At 38.4% G+C, this 16,395-nt stretch overlaps 1 protein-coding gene across 3 annotated transcripts in view; it reads right to left on the bottom strand.

Moving 5' to 3' along the window:
- Positions 1 to 1,281: 1,281 nt before the first annotated feature.
- Positions 1,282 to 16,395, bottom strand: part of LOC114682620 (40S ribosomal protein SA-like) — a 138,784-nt gene continuing 123,670 nt past the window's right edge. For all 3 annotated transcript variants that reach the window (XM_037199270.1, XM_037199269.1, XM_037199271.1), the window contains exon 3: positions 1,282 to 2,664. In XM_037199270.1, the coding sequence (XP_037055165.1) occupies positions 1,774 to 2,652 (879 nt within the window). In that variant the 5' untranslated portion in view covers positions 2,653 to 2,664 and the 3' untranslated portion in view covers positions 1,282 to 1,773. The remainder of the gene's footprint in view (positions 2,665 to 16,395) is intronic.

The following is a 16,395-nucleotide window of genomic DNA, read 5'->3' as shown; positions in this document are numbered from 1 at the left end:
GCACAGACATACATGCAGGCAAAACACTTATATACATTAAATATGTAAATGATAGTTGGATGGATAGATAGATAGACATATAGGCAGACAGATAGATGATAGACAGACAGACAGATAGATGTCCCAAAGTCTCTTCTGAGGCTCAAGGCAATTTCTTAACTGTGAACTCCTATAAAATCAAAGAACAAATTACATGTTTCTAATATGCAATGGCACATAGCAAAAATTCCCATTCTAAAATGGAGAAATGGGGGTAAAGCAAGAAAAATTTGGACTAACATATGACTGAAATTCAGTGGGATAAGCACCAAATCCCACAGCTCTATATCCAAGTCTGAGGATCTTTATATGTAGCTTCTTTTGTGGGCCAGTTCCATTCTTGCATCATTTTTTAGCATATATTCAGTGTTCTGGTATCTTCTACAACATGTGGTCTCCATTGCAATTTAAGGCTTTACCTTTACAATGCCATATGACCGCCTTGTAGGGCATCCTTGAAGGAAACCCAACCCAGCCACAAACTGCCTAATTCCAATGGCTTTATAGAGTCTTGATGCAAGCTTTCATGATCCTATAACTCTTGCATTTTGCATACATGCAAAACCAGCACCATGTGAATTACTCTGTTAAATTCAGTTGTCAGCTCAAGATATAAGCTAGCTCCCATTTCTCACAGCTATGTGGCTTCTGTACATTATACCATTCTTACAATATAAGTATATAACCTGAAGGACTCTTAATCAGCATATACACAGAGACTGGTACATCCTTGTTTATTGCTACATTATTCACAATATTTACTTTATAAACATAAGAAACTATCAAAAGTTTAAAGACTAATAAAATAAAATGTGTTACACATACACAATTAAATTTTTTCAACCATACAGAAAAATAAAACTAAGACATTTACAGAAAAAATGAATAGATGGAACAGGAAATCATTAGCATAAGTGAAATGAGCCACATTCACAAAAACAAAAACTGCATGTTTTCTTTCATATGATTAACCTAAATATACTTATATATTTATATGCATACATGTAGATATGTATATAAATGTATTTATAAGTCATGAAACTATAAATAGATTTATGAGAGAGGAGAAGTTATCTAAAGGAAGGTAATAAATAGAAAGCATACTAGAATGCATGTAATAGGAAGGTAGAATGGCGGACTAATTGGGGGAAGAAAAGGAACCACCTGAAGGGGAGAGAGGGCATGAGAGAGGGAAGGGAAAGAGAGGAATAAATGAAAATACAGAATACACACACACACACACACACACACACACACACACACACACACAAACACACATGCACAAACAAACACACACACATGCATGCACACAAAAATTATGACATGACTAAATTCATTACATATTGACCTAAAAAACTAAAACTTCTGTTCATATAGCCAAGATTTTAGAAGCCCATGTGGTAAATATGAAAGCTATATTCAGTTCAATATGAGATAAAGAAAACTACATTTTAAAAATTCTTCCATAGTTTGGTTTCTGTTTTAAAATGTTAGATTGACATCATGTGATTATCACTGAAAATATTATAATTAAATTGTAATTTAAGCCATATTAAAGAAATTAATTTAATAGAAATAATAGTTGTCATATAATTGTAAGGGTGGAATATAAGTCCACAAAGGCTAGAAACTAAGAAAGAAGACTTTAGTGCACAAGTCTTTTTTTTTTCAGCTTATAAGAACTTTATTTTCCTTCCACCTTTTTTCCCTTTGCTCAGGTGTCTGCAGAGGAGCTCAGGACCACGCAGTGGTGGCTCCAACCCACTCATTGGTCTGCGCTGTGGGAGCTGCTGACCAGTCCTCAGTGGCTGGCTGAGCACTCCACTTTTCAGTAGGGAACTGCTGGGTGGGTACAGAGGGCACCTGTACACCCTCAGACCAGTCTGCCACCTCTGTTTGAGCAGCAGTGAACTCAGGAGCTGGTGTAGTCCATTTGCCCTGGAATTCCTCCTTGGTCACAGCCTTCTCAGCAGTGGCCTGTTCCTTCTCAGTCTCCTCTAGGTCTCTGTAGAAGTAAAGATCAGGCATAACTTCCCATGGGTGCTCACGGGAGATAGTGCCACGCATGCGGAGTACTTCCTGGGCCAGCATCCACCACATTAGAACCACTGAGTGAGCTCCCTTATTGTTGCATGGGATGGCAATGTCCACATAGCACAGAGGAGAGTCTGTGTTAGATAGCACAATGTTGGGCAGGTTGACATAAGATGCCTCTGAGAGGGGCTGGTGGTCAGCTCTGGGATCAGTCACCACTAGAAGCCACAGCTCCCTGAAGGCTGCTTGGATCTGGTTAGTGAAGGTCCCAGGGGCGAAGTGGCCAGCAATTGGAGTGGCTCCAGTGACGGCAGCAAACTTCAGCAGCTTACTGGTAATCCTTCCTGGAGGAGATGTGCTGACATCAGCAGGGTTCTCAATGGCAACAATAGCCCAAGCTGCAAACAAGAGCTCCCAGACCTTCTTCAGATTTATGATGTAGATACCATCACTTTTCCTTTTGTAGATGTACTGCTCCATCTGAAAGTCAAGGTTGTTGCCACTTAAGTGGGTTCTTGCAGCAAGGAACTTGAGGACATCCTCCTCCTTCATCTGCAGGACATCAAGGGCTCCAGACATTGTGTAAGTTTCCTGTAGATGTAACCAACCGTCTTATTAAATAAGAAACACAGAACCAATGTAAAAGAGAAAGCCGAGAGGTCAGAGCTCAGAGCTAAAATCTTACCCTTCCTCATGCGAGCTCCTAGCTTCCCGAAAGAGAGCTATTTCCTGTGTGGAAGTCGTTTTATAGTCTTTTGCTCTGCCTTCTCATTGGTTGTAAACTCAAACACGTGACTGCCTCGTCACTGTCTGTATGTACAGCCCCCTAGGTCTTAAAGGCATATGTCTCCAATGCTGGCTGTATCCCTGAACACACAGAGATCTACCTAGCTCTTCTACCAAGTGCTGGGGTTAAAGGCATGTGCCACCACCACCACCACACTCTTGCTATGGCTCTAATAGCTCTGACCCCCGGGCAACGTTATTTATTAACATACAATCAAAATCACATTTCAGTAAAATTAGAATACCACCACAGTTTCCCTTTAAGTTACAACGGGAATCAAGAACAATGCTGCATGGACCCATCCCAGAGTAGTGCAGAAAGGTATAGTGCACAAGTCTTATGAAGGTAAGAATTACTGGAAAGAAAAGCATTGATTTAAGAAAGTAAAAGAAGTTACAGAATAAATACCCACAGAAAGAGATGCCAATTAAAAACAAAATAATCAATTAGCTCCCAGTGAGTCTTCAGAAAACATGAAACTCAGAAACATCAGCTGCCACAGAAGTTAGAGATAAAGCATGGGAAGATAGAAATTCAAAGTCTGCATAAGGAGCAGTGGACTCCCATGACTCCTTGATATCATGCAACTAGCCTGATAATTATTTTGTTTGCCACCATTGTCCTTAGGGCACAAGAGATGTATCCTCTGACAATTTTCATCAGACTACACTCAGGGCACATTGGGAACATTTAACTTTAGAGAAAGATAGTATAAGAAAATGACAGAAAATAGAGGGATGGCACAGCCATATCTGGAATGGCAGAAGTCATAAGGCCAGTACAGCTGCTTGACAAAGATCCAGCAAAACTGAGCTACATAATGGCTGCCATGCCACCTTTGATTTTCATCTCTACCTGTTACATACTTGGGGCACTTTTAATATTTGTACAATTTGAGGATATTGGATTAATGAAAATTCCTTTTGAATCATTTATGCCTTCTCCTAGGAATGCTGCTTCTAAGCTTATCCAGGAAAGTCCTGAACATACTATTCACACACACACACACACACACACACACACACACACACACACACACACACTTTGAGGGAGATATCCTTACATCTACTTGAAGGTCTTCCTTATGCCTTGGAGGTTGTGACACATGAAAAAGTCAGAGGTCTTTTTATGGGGCTATGAGACATTTTTGAAACATCTGTCCCTCTACTTACACAAGAACAAGATATTCAAAGCAAAGTAAAATTAAAAAGGTCAACAAGATTCGATGGGCTAGAGGAATTTTCCGCAGCTCAGATTACAAGGCTCTTCCCACTGTACACTCAATTACATGGCATACAACTCTGACCTACATAGAGACATATTGATAAGTAAAGTATGGAGTGGAAAGATGATAAAAGTATGAGGTGTTAGGACTTCCCTCTCTTAGAAGTTAGTTCATGTAGAGTCACTATAATGTCATATAACCAAGGAACAATGGAACGCCAGGATTAGACATATAGACAAATTCTATAAGGATATAAATGTGGACATTGATTGTATTATGCCAGAATTTGAATAATAACTTCAGCTTTAGCATAAGGATTTTTCTTGGGCACTCTGACCACTAAGAGTTAACAATGCATTGCTTGAGACATGGCAAAATGCCCTGGGTGGTTGAAGATTTTGTTTTGGTCTAGTGTCCTTGAAGCAATCAAAGCAACCAGCCTGAGCCCAGGCTATCATACGCCTCTAGATTCTCAAAAATTGGGTTATGGGGTTTATGAGTAAGAATGATAACTCTGTTTATTAATGATGTCAAAACTTGAGGGAAAATGATTGGAAATTATAACTCTGTTCTGTCATAGTTTATTAATGATGACTAAAAGATGAGCAAAAGGAAGTGAAACACATGTCCAAAAACAAAAATGATATGATCTATGTTTGGAACATCATGAATGTATCCCTGCTAACAAACATCTATATGAATGAAAAAACACTCTGGCTGCTAGTCAGTCAGGCTGCAAGAATCTCCTGGCCACCATACCCTGGCTCACTTCCTTCTCCCATTGACTCCTTACAACCTCTGCAGGGCTCATTCACCACTGGGGATGGCTCCCGGCAGAGGGATTTATTGAAATTATATATATATAATATATATATATATATATATATATATATATATATATATATAGGCAGATCCAAAGCAAGTCTACCCAGATATGTACAGGCAGAATAGCAGATTCCACTTGTTCTTGAATAAGTGAAAGTAAGAAGAAGAAAATCATAAATTTACTAGCTTTTGGATTTCCTCCAACAAAAAGTTACTTATGACTAGTCATTCCACAATAAAGTTCACTGGGTGACAATCTGCATTCACATCCCTTACTTGCAATTTACTTTTTTTTTTCAAGACAGGGTTTCTCTGTGTAGCTTTGCACCTTTCCTGGATCTCACTCTGTAGAACAGGCTGACCCTGAACTCACAAATATCTGTCTGGCTCTGCCTCCCAAGTGCTGGGATTAAAGGCATACACCACCACTGCCCAGCTGAAATTTACTTTTAAGAGTTCCTTTCTTGGACTGGAGAGATGGCTCAGTGGTTAAGAGCACTGACTGCTCTTCCAGAGGTCCTGAGTTCAATTCCCAGCACCCACATGGTGGCTCACAACCATTTGAAATGAGATCTGGCACCCTCTTCTGTATTCTAAATAAATAAATAAATAAATAAATCTTTTTAAAAAAAGAGTTCCTTTCTTAACTATGAAAAATTCTTCCAGGGATTATGAGATATTTAGTCTTCAAGATGACAGAAGCCAAAACAAGCAAACTGGAAAGTGGAATTCAGAGAAAACAGACATGATCCAATAACAGAAGAAAATTCAAAACAAAACTATAATTAATACTTTCAAAGAGATAAGAGAAACATTTATAGCCATATTTATGAACAAAGTACTATGGAAAGGTAAGAGGCAGAATACAGGAAACTGATGGTCATTAAAAATGTGATAATCAAATTGCAAAAAGAGAAAAATATTAGAACAAGAAAACCTTCCCAAAAGTAAAACATGGGAATGAACAGATAAAAATACAAGAATCAAATATGGGCAATTCAATGAGTCTAACACTCAAATAATCAAATTTCTAGAAAAAGGGAAGTAAAATTATTTAAGTGATAATATAGGAAAATGTCCCTGAAAATGATGACATTTCCACATCAATAACTTCCAAGGAAGGATCAGTTTTAAAATGTATAACAATCTGTACCAAGTCATTTCCATCATAAATTTGTCAATAGCAGGGCCTACAAGATTCCCCAAAATGTTTTAGAGTAAAGAAACTTTCCATAGAGGACAAGAAGTCAGCCTGGCATCACACTTGTTTTGGGCTGTTTGATAGAGTGTCGCTGTGTGGTTGGAGCTGAAACTCTCTATTTAGCAGAATGGCCTCAAATTCATGATAATCCTCGTGCCTTGGTCTCTCAAGCATTGTAATTACAGGCATGAGTCACCATGCCTGGTGAAAACTGGTAAACAATACAGCAATGTTTTCAGAAAAAAATAACCTAGAATTAATTATATATTCCACTTAGAAGTTTTCTATGAGAAATCATATTGCTTTGCCAATATGAGGATTATTTCATTCTCAATGACAACAGGTTTGGTCATGGTCTTGATTTTGCCAATGAGCTGTAAACAGAAGTAGGGATGTGGGAAACTTGTAAAAAGAAGCACCAATAACCATCACTGGTTCTATCGTACTCCTTTTCCCTGCCACAATAATTCCTTTTTTGATATGGGGGCTGTTCCCTTAACTGGGTCCTAGATTGCAAAAGATCTGTGTAGAGCTTTAAGGACCCATGAAAGACATGGTCAGTGGGTCAGAAAGAAAACACTGCCATATAAGCCTTTGAGGTCTTGGAACTGTAACTTAGTAAAAATCTGAGCAGTACACTTCTTCCACAGTTTTACTGAGGAAACTATTAGAACATATGCTCTGGCAAAACAAGTAAGAAAAAAAGAGAAATACATGTGTCACAGAAAACTCAGGTCCTAACATAGGAAGGGGGCAAGGTAAGGTCTCTGGATGTTATTTATTAGGCCTAGAGAGCAATTAACCAATACTAAAAGTGAAGGCTGGAAGACTCCAGAAAGCAATAAAATGCAGCTCATATCTATTATCTGACGTAGAAGAGTACTTAGAACACAATTTTAAACATTCTTTAAAACATCTTAGATGGCTTATAGAGAAAATAAGGAATAAATAAAAATAGGGGAATAAAATTATGCAATTATTAGCCGTGGGGAAAATAAAATATTGAAAAAAGAAAATGCAAAAACCATGTATTCCTTGGTTTGGCAGTGTAAATTTTTTATGAATCTATAATAACAAATATTGGTTACTAATTTGGAAAAAAATATCATTTACTCACTGTCAGAACATGGTCCTTGAATGAAGCTGCGTGGGGATATTTCTATGACCTTGTGAGAAAACTCCAAGCAGACAAGACAAGAGTCTTATAATCTCTGTTCCTCCATAATATGGGTTGTTCTTGGAATGTGCTTTCCTGCCCCTCCCAGGTGGAGCAAATAGGAATGGGTTTTACTCTAGATTACTCATTGCAACTGGCTATTGTTATTTGTTTATATGCCTCTATGGAAAAACATGTTTTTGCCACTTGTAGCTTGTCCTTGTGATTGGACACTTAGGTGACTCTTTTTAACTTTCATGGTATAAATTGCCTGATGCTTTGAATAAAGTCGAACATTGCATGAGACTTTAGTCTGCCTCATTTTTAGGCTCCATTCTCAAATTCACAACACTGACTAGAGAGGTAAAGAACTCACTATCACAGCATTTGGGAGACAGAAGCAAGTGGACCTTTGTGAGTTCAAAGCCAGTTTGCATAGCAAAACTCAAGACAGCCTAGGATACATAGAACCTGTCTAAAATACATACATACATCATACATACATATTTATATACATACATACATACATATTTTAAAAGTAGAGACTGGAGAGATGGCTTAGCAATTAAGAGCACTCTGCTCTTGCAGAGGATGTACTTTGGTACCTCAAACCCATGTGGTACTTCACAACTGCCTATAACTCTAGTTCCAGCAGCTCAGCATCTTCTTCTGTCCTCTGCAGACTAGGCATGCATGCCACACAAGAAGGCATTCACACATACAAATAAAATAAAAATAACATAAATTGTACGTGGAGTTTTCTGTCCCACCAGGCAGCTCCCAAATAACCACACAGAGACTTAGTATTAATTATAAGTGCTTGGCTGATAGCTTAGGCATGTTACTAGCTAGTTCTGATAACTTAAATTAACCTACATTTCTTATCTGTACTGTGCCACATGGTGGTACCTTTTTTCAGCATAGCATATTTATCTTCCTTCTCTCCTGGATACTTGTTGTGACTCTGCCCTTCCTCTTCCCAGCATTCTCTCAGTTGGACTTTCCTACCTAACTTCTTCCTGCCTAGCTATTGGCCAGTCAGCCAGCCTTTTATTAAAGCAATCATAAGTTGCCTTGGCAAAGACATGTAATCACAGTGTACAAAAAGATTATTCTATAACATTAAATATTTTTAAAAGTGAATTTAATTATTAGAAAAAAATCAGCCACCTTCCTGACCAAATACAATATTAGTCTCATTTATATCATACTAAACATTAGATTAGCATTATTGTGGACAGTAATAGCAAAAATAATGAAAGTATGGCTATACAAAGATCTTTCCCAAAGCTATTTAATGTGAGGGATCAATCATAACTTTCTATGATCAGGGTAAGAGAAATTGCTCGGTGGATAAGAGTATTTACTGCTCAGTAAAGAAGGCAGGAGTTCAGGTCCCAAACCCAAGTAGCAACTTGGGCATCCCACAAATATCCTTAACTCCAGCTTGAGGGTTCCAACATCTTCTGATCTCCACACATACACAGGCATAGCATCCACACACAACATATGAATACACACATATACATACACACACACACATGCATGCATGTGTAAGATCATCAGTGACATGTTTTAGTAGTTGAATTCTTAATGAGAGTCAGGTACAACAGCAAATACCTTCAGGGGAGATTTTTTAAAAAAAGATAACTGGATAACCTACATTGAATCATTTTATTAAAAAGATAATTGAACTGGTATGGGTGCAAATTCCTGTAACCCCATCTTTTGTGGAGTTAATGTAGGAAGAGTGAAATTAGAGGACAGTTTGGGCTACAGAGTAAGATTCTGTATCAAAAGTTTTTTTTAATCCTAATTATTACACAAGAACAGGACTGGGAGAACAAAATGTTGTACTCAATGCTTTTGTTTTTGAATTTTTACTTTAAAGCATTATTTGTACTAGTAGAGTGACAAAATAATTAAAACTACTTTATATTTTTATATTCTAGAGAAGATATAGTACAGCAAACAAGTCAGCAGCAGAGTTGGCCATGGATTTCTTGCCAATGCTTAAGATACACAATGGAGACAAAACCATGTACATTTTCTTTTATTTTCTTATTAGAGGAACAAAATTATCATCCAACACTTGCGAAAAATTCCTCTAGGTTAAACACTTACTCCAGGAATTATGTGGGACTTTTATTTCTAGAATCATAATCTCAAAAACAACACTCATAAAAATAATGTGCAGATGGATGAATGTATAAAAAATTAGTTGATACTTAGAACCAATTGGTTAGAAGAACTTCAGTAATACATTTTTTAAAAAAATCACATTATATACTAGTAAACATTTTTTTTCAAGGCCTATGAACAAAAGTAGTTGAGAACAGGTTTCTCACAATAGGACACCTGTCCATTGATATCTTATCCCAGAACTTTCTCTCCCTTAGAAAGTTTCTCTAATTATGGTTTAAGGAATGAATTAATACTTTCATGTGGATTAGCATATAAATCTAACCATGCTTGTGTTATACTCATTGCACCATACCCACATGGAATATTGGAGGTACTAAAGGCAGAAAACAATGACTACTGGGACTATAATACAGTCCAACCAATAGCTCTTTTCATGCTAACTATATTTCTAAATGGCTTGAACATTGTTTGCTCATATGAGCCTAGCCAGCATTTGATTATGGCTACTCTTTAAGTGAAATGTGAAATCTCATTAATAAACCAAATTGGTCATTTATGTCTGAATTAGATGTGAGGTGTTCATACTTGGATCTTTGAACATTCTGCAATATCACTCATTTCAAGACAATAATAAAATCCAATCTGACACTTTCTCAATCCTATATTCAAAACCAGACCTTCTCTCTATTCCATAAGATAGAGACAGACTACATACATCCCACACTGATGTAGATCTCTGGCTTCACACCATACTGGATATTCTAACTCTGGCTCACACTTTACTTTGGGGTGAGGAGCACTCTTTCAGTCTTACTACTTTTCTGTTTCTACTCTTCCAGGACCATCTCTAGTTTCTTCCTGTCAACATTGCTTCCAATCCACTGAATAAATCATATATGTAACTGCTCTCAAAGTTCTCATGTCTAGTGTTCGAAATGAATTATACTATACTGGTTTGTTTTTATTGTCAACTTGGCACAAACTAAGTAACCTGGGAAACAGAAACATCAACTGAACAATTGCCTAGATCAGCTTGACCTGTGGGCATGTCTTTGGGGCATTTTCTTCCTTAAAGATTTTTTTCATACAATATATTTTGATCATGTTTTTTTCTCCTCCCCCAACTCTTCTTACCATATTTATTCCTACCTCCCTACATACCCCACTTCATTCTCTCTCTCTCTCTCTCTCTCTCTCTCTCTCTCTCTCTCTCTCTCTCTCCTTTCTTTCTCAAAAAATCCAACCTCCGCTAACAAAAAAGTAAGACAAAAAATGCCAAAACAAAATGTTGTGTAGATATAACCAGCCATCTTATTAAATAAGAAACATGGAGCCAATACAGAGATGAAAACTAAGAGGTCAGAGCAATAGCTAAGAGCTGAAAACCTTACCCTTCACTCTCGCGGTGGCCCTACCTCTCCGAAAGAGACCTACTTCCTGTGTGTTTGTCTTTATATAGACTTTCTGTTCTGCCTTCTCATTGGTTGTAAACCCAACCACATGACTTCCTAGTCACTGCCTGTCTGTACAGACCTCCAGGTCTTCTATGGTTGGTATTGAGATTAAAGGCATGTGTCTCCAATGCTGGCTATATCCTTGAACACACAGAGATATACCTAGCTCTGCCTACCAAGTGCTGGGATTAAAGGTGTGCACCACCACTACCCAGCTTTTGCTATGGCTTGCTAATAGATCTGACCCCCAGGCAACTTTATTTATTAACATACAAATAAAATCACATTTCAGTACAAATAAAATATCACCATAATGTTGAGTTTGTTCTTTTGTGTTGGTCAACTATTCCTGGGCATGAGGCCTGTCCTAGTGTGTGGTTGATATACCAAGTGAAGGCTATTGGTTCCTCTCCACAATCTTAAAGCACTATTACTGGGGATGACATGTACTTATGTTAGCAAACACAGAGAAGTCAATCTGGTGCCCAACTAGAAGCTTCACCCCTACTGATGAACATTTATGGTACTGGCAGGTACTATGTTTACTACTGGAGAAGATAGGTAATCACCAATATCACCCAGTTAAAAAACCTGTAACCTACAACAACAATCTGCCTGCAAGATATACTGGTACAATAGTGGCATGAATGTTATGAAAGTAACAAACCACTTTCTGATTGGCTTTAAGGCCTACTCTATGAGATGGAACTCATACCTGACTGACACTATTACAGTGGCCAAGAGAATAAGACTAGATAGGTCATTGGCTTACCTAGCAGAAAACATACTGCTATTATTTTGCTGAAGAAAGAGTAATAAAATGACATATTGCTACACACATAGATCATTGTATCACTACCCTCCTCAAGGAAGCCGTCGTTTACAATAGATGGGAATTAACACACAGACCCACAATTGGGACATTTTCTTTTTTTTTTTTTTTTGCTGTTTTGTTTTTGGTTTTTTTTTTGTTGTTGTTGTTTTGTTTTTTGAAACAGGATTTCTCTGTGTAGTTTTGGTGCCTGTCCTGGATCTCACTCTATAGACCAGGCTGTCCTCGAACTCACAGAGATCTGCCTGGCTCTGCCTCCCAAGTGCTGGAATTAAAGATGTGTACCACCACTGCCCATTTGGGGCATTTTCTTGATTGCCAATTGATAAAAGATAGACCAGCCCTCCTTGGGCAGCAACATCCCTACAGAGGTGGGCCTGGGAAATATAAGAAAACAAACTACACATGAATCAAAGAAACTCAGAAAGTGGTTTCTTCCATGGTTCCTGCTGTTCCTTCCTGAGTTGTTGCCCTGATGTCCTTCTGTCAGTCTGACTGACAGGTAGGGTGGAGGCAGGACCAGTCTAGCTGGTCCAAGAGGTCTCTCCCTTGGGCTGAGTAGGATGGTGAGTGGTGATGGCCCAGACCTCCCCATTCCACTAGAGAGAAGCACACTGTGCAGGGAGCCTTGTCAAAGCAGGAACTTGCTTTATTGTATCAGGAGTGGACTTATGTTTGCGGGGATGGGGACAGGGGGAGAGGGGGAGATGGGGTGAGGATAGCAAGCCAATGAGATGCCATCTCAGCAGTTACTAGGCAGAGGTGATTCTAGGTCGAGTGGAGCTGAGTCATTCTTATGCCGAAGTCATGTCCAAAGACATGTCACCAAACTTGAGCTAGGCTCAGGAAGTTACACTGGGCCTCACACCTGGGCCTCATGGGGCCCAACATCCTTCAATAATGAATTGGGACCTGGAAGCATAAGATGAAAAAAAACTTTTGTAGTGGTATTGTGTTCCCCAAAATATTGTGCACCCTAGTAAATTTATCTGGCATCAGAGAACAGATAGCCACTAGATACAGAGGCTAGAAAATGGTGGCACTCACACCTTTAATCCTAGCATTCAAGAGACAGAAATCCCTTGATCTCTGTGAGTTCAAGGCCACATTGGAAACAGACAGGCATGGTGACACCCACCTTTAATCCCAAGAAGTGATCCTTTAATCCCAGGAGTGATGGCAGAAAACAGAAAGATATATAAGGTGTGAGGACCAGAAACTAGAAGCATTTAGCTGTTTAAGCTTTTAGTCTTTGGAGCAGCAGTTCAGCTGAGATTCATTCTGGATAAGGACTCAGAGGCATCCAGTCTGAGGACACAGAATCAGCTGAGAAGGCCAGGTGAGGTTAGCTGTGGCTTGTTCTGTCTCTCTGATCTTCTGGCATTCACCCCAATAACTGGCCTGAGGCTTGATTTTATTAATAAGAACTTTGAAGATTCCTGCTACACTCTTCCCCAAGTTGTTTTTGGTCATGGTGTTTATCTCAGCAACAGAAAAAAGGAACTAGAAAACATACCGGATCACATAGTGTTTCAAAAATGTAACAGAAAAAGAGGCCAAAAATTTGAAAGGAAACAAGAAGATCAGTACATGGGAAGGTTTGGAGAAAAGAGTGGGAAGTGGTAGATGATGTGATTATATTACAATCTAAAAAATAGTTATTTGAAAAGTGCCAATGGCGGGCTGGAGAGATGGCTCAGAGTTTAAGAGCACTGGCTGTTCTTCCAGAGGTCATGAGTTCAATTACCAGCAACCACATGGTGGCTCACAACCATCCATAATGAGATCTAGTGTCCTCTTCTGACATGCAGGTGTATATGCAGACAGAACACTGTATACATAATAAATAAATAAATCTTTAAAAAAAGAAAAAAGAAAAAAAGAAAAGTGCCAATGGCAACTTCACTCAGTACTTACTATATGGGCCAAAGAATGAAAAACAAAGCACACTGAAACTAAATGAAACAGAGGTGACCTTAGATCTCTTTTTTTAAAAGAGGAAAACACCATTTCTCAAAAGTATTGCTTTAATGTAGCAGGGAGCCTTGAGGAAATTTTCCAACTATGAACCAAAATTACATGTGATTCTAGGCCTTCTGAATGCTGTAAGCTTAGAGAAAATGATTCTTCTGTGGATGGGCTTCTGTTTTGCTCACGAGCATTGAGAAATAAGAATGTGGCAGAATGTAGCCATGTGTTGTTAACTAACGTGTCTATGGTGCTCACTGTGTTAAAATGAAACAGATAAACAGGAAATGGAACAAACCTTCACCCATGAACAGGAAAAGATGGAAACTCCATGGAAAGACGGTGCAGGGACTAACTAAAAGGTGCAACACACAGCAGTCTTACCCCCCCCCCCGCCCCCCGGCACTGAACACAGGGAACTTATGAATATAGGTGTCATTAATAATTTAAAACAAAGCATGCTAGATATAATCTATATACAGCAGAAAGCAGGTTCCTATGTAGGTTAAATAAATAAATAAATAAATAGATAGATAGATAGATAGATAGATACATATATACATACATACATAAATAAATAATAAATAAATAAATAAATAAATAAATAAATAAATATATAACCACTGCTCTACTTTAAATAGTAAAACATCTGCTGACTTGTAGCTTTCGATACCTTGTTTACCCCAAAGCCTAGAATCAAGAAAGAAAAACCATGACATCTCCAATTCTATGTGGGATGCAGTAGAATAGAGGGATACTACAGTGTAGGAGAAAAGGGAGAACAGGTTAAACACAGCCAATAATGATTTGTACATTTGAGTTTGACAATCCTACTCAAAGGCCTTGAAGCAATATAGCTCATAGCTAACAGAAGCAGTGGAAATTCAAGTGGTTTTCTAGAAGGAGAAAGGGCAAATGTATGAAGAAAACATGAAATGTCACACTGTGATTCTATAGAAAAACTTTGCACAGTGAATGCAAATATACCTATACATATACATATATAGATATAGATATAGATATAGATATATATCACATATCAGTTGCAATTCTTCTTTGATAAAGGTGGAAGATATTTGGAAAATAATAGCCTTCCTCAATAGTTTTTTTTAGAAAATGAAAATAATCTTTTTTATTGGCTTCTCGTCAACCATGTACAGATGACAAATGGCTGCTCTAAATTCCTCCTATTGACAATTTGCTCCAGAGAATCTCTTTCACACTGGACTATAGAGCAAAAGGGGAAAAAATGTCAAAAAGCTGAAATCAGCCATATTCTGCTAACAAGTCTGAACAGTCAGCTGTTTGGTATCTCATAGCATTTTATTTCATAGGAGACCAGCAAATTCCCTTGTGTTCTCTTGGGTTAATTGTTCCAGGCAAGCATAGGCAAGAACTTGGACTGAACCTCAAGTGAAAAGTGAGATATTGTTAAAATATTGTTGAGACAAAGCTGTGCCCTGACCTAAGTTATACCATATTGTACAAAACAGTTATTTTACAGACTGTGCCTTGCTCTGAGAAATTCCTTTTTTAAGAAGCTTTTTATGCCATTTTAAGATGGAGGTTGACTGTATCTGGTCAGACACTGTGAATAGCACTATCTGTTCAACACTAGAGAGTAGAGAGAGTTTCATCTTATAAAGGTATTAGAGTGCAACGCCCTACCTGGACCCCATGAAATAATAGACATTTAGCACTGTAATGACAACAGCCCTGCCAACTTGTCTTCTGGTCAGTAGGTGTATGTGTCAAGAGACCTACAAGCAGAGAGAAAGTGTTCAGCATTACAGGAAAAGGCCTACCACAGGTTAGTCTAGATTCCAGAGTTCCAACTAAGCAGAACAGTGTTCAATGAGGTCCTAGTATACCCTAGAATCACCATAATGTAAAAATGAAGGTTTCAAAGTGAGCCTCCTAAGGGACTGCTTTTCAAGGTCATTTAGCACTCAAGGTTTCAGACTAATCTAGTACCAGATACCTAGGGAATGAAAGGGGGATTCTGTTATCATGCCAACATAGTTACTGAAGCTACAGGTATTAGGAAGCCCTGGGTCTTCCAGCTATTGACTTTTCTGATCATTCGGGATTAGAAAGTAAGGTCTATCTTACCATCTTGCTCTGACAAGGAACGATGAATCCACTGTGTGGGGCATCCAATGCCACGGAAGGGAATGGAATTCAGTCTTTGGTTCAGTGACCCAGGGCACTAGATCACATTATATCAGTATCTAAATGATACCAGTAGATAAAAATCTAGCATAAGCCAGGCGGTGGTGGTACATGCCTTTAATCCCAGCACTTGGGAGGCAGAGACAGGCAGATCTTTGTGAGTTCGAGGTCAGCCTGGTCTCCAAAGCAAGTTCCAGGAAAGGCATAAAGCTGCACAGAGAAACCTGTCTCGAAAAAACAAACAAGCAAAAATCTAGCATGAACATTTCAGTGTCCATGGGCTCAGAGAGATCTTCAACATATATACCAGATGAATTCACTCTCTTAGATTTAGTTCCCATCTCTCAAAAAACTCCTGCATCACCAAAGGAATAATGACTGCTCAGTGGAATACTGCAGAGTTCTAGCCAAAAATATAAAGTCACACCAATTTTAACCAACAAATGTGAATTTTTGAAAGAGAAAAGAAGTTTCCTTCCAACGGCAATTATTTGTCTCTTCAGAAATGTTTCCTATTATAAAATCCCACATCTCCTGCTTGCTTGTGGAACTGAAAA

The sequence above is a fragment of the Peromyscus leucopus genome, chromosome X (genome assembly GCF_004664715.2).
Source record: "Peromyscus leucopus breed LL Stock chromosome X, UCI_PerLeu_2.1, whole genome shotgun sequence".
In the NCBI taxonomy this organism is placed as follows: domain Eukaryota; kingdom Metazoa; phylum Chordata; class Mammalia; order Rodentia; family Cricetidae; genus Peromyscus; species Peromyscus leucopus.
The sequence above is the reverse complement of the archived record's forward strand: the minus strand, read 5'-3'. Positions and strand labels throughout refer to the sequence as shown.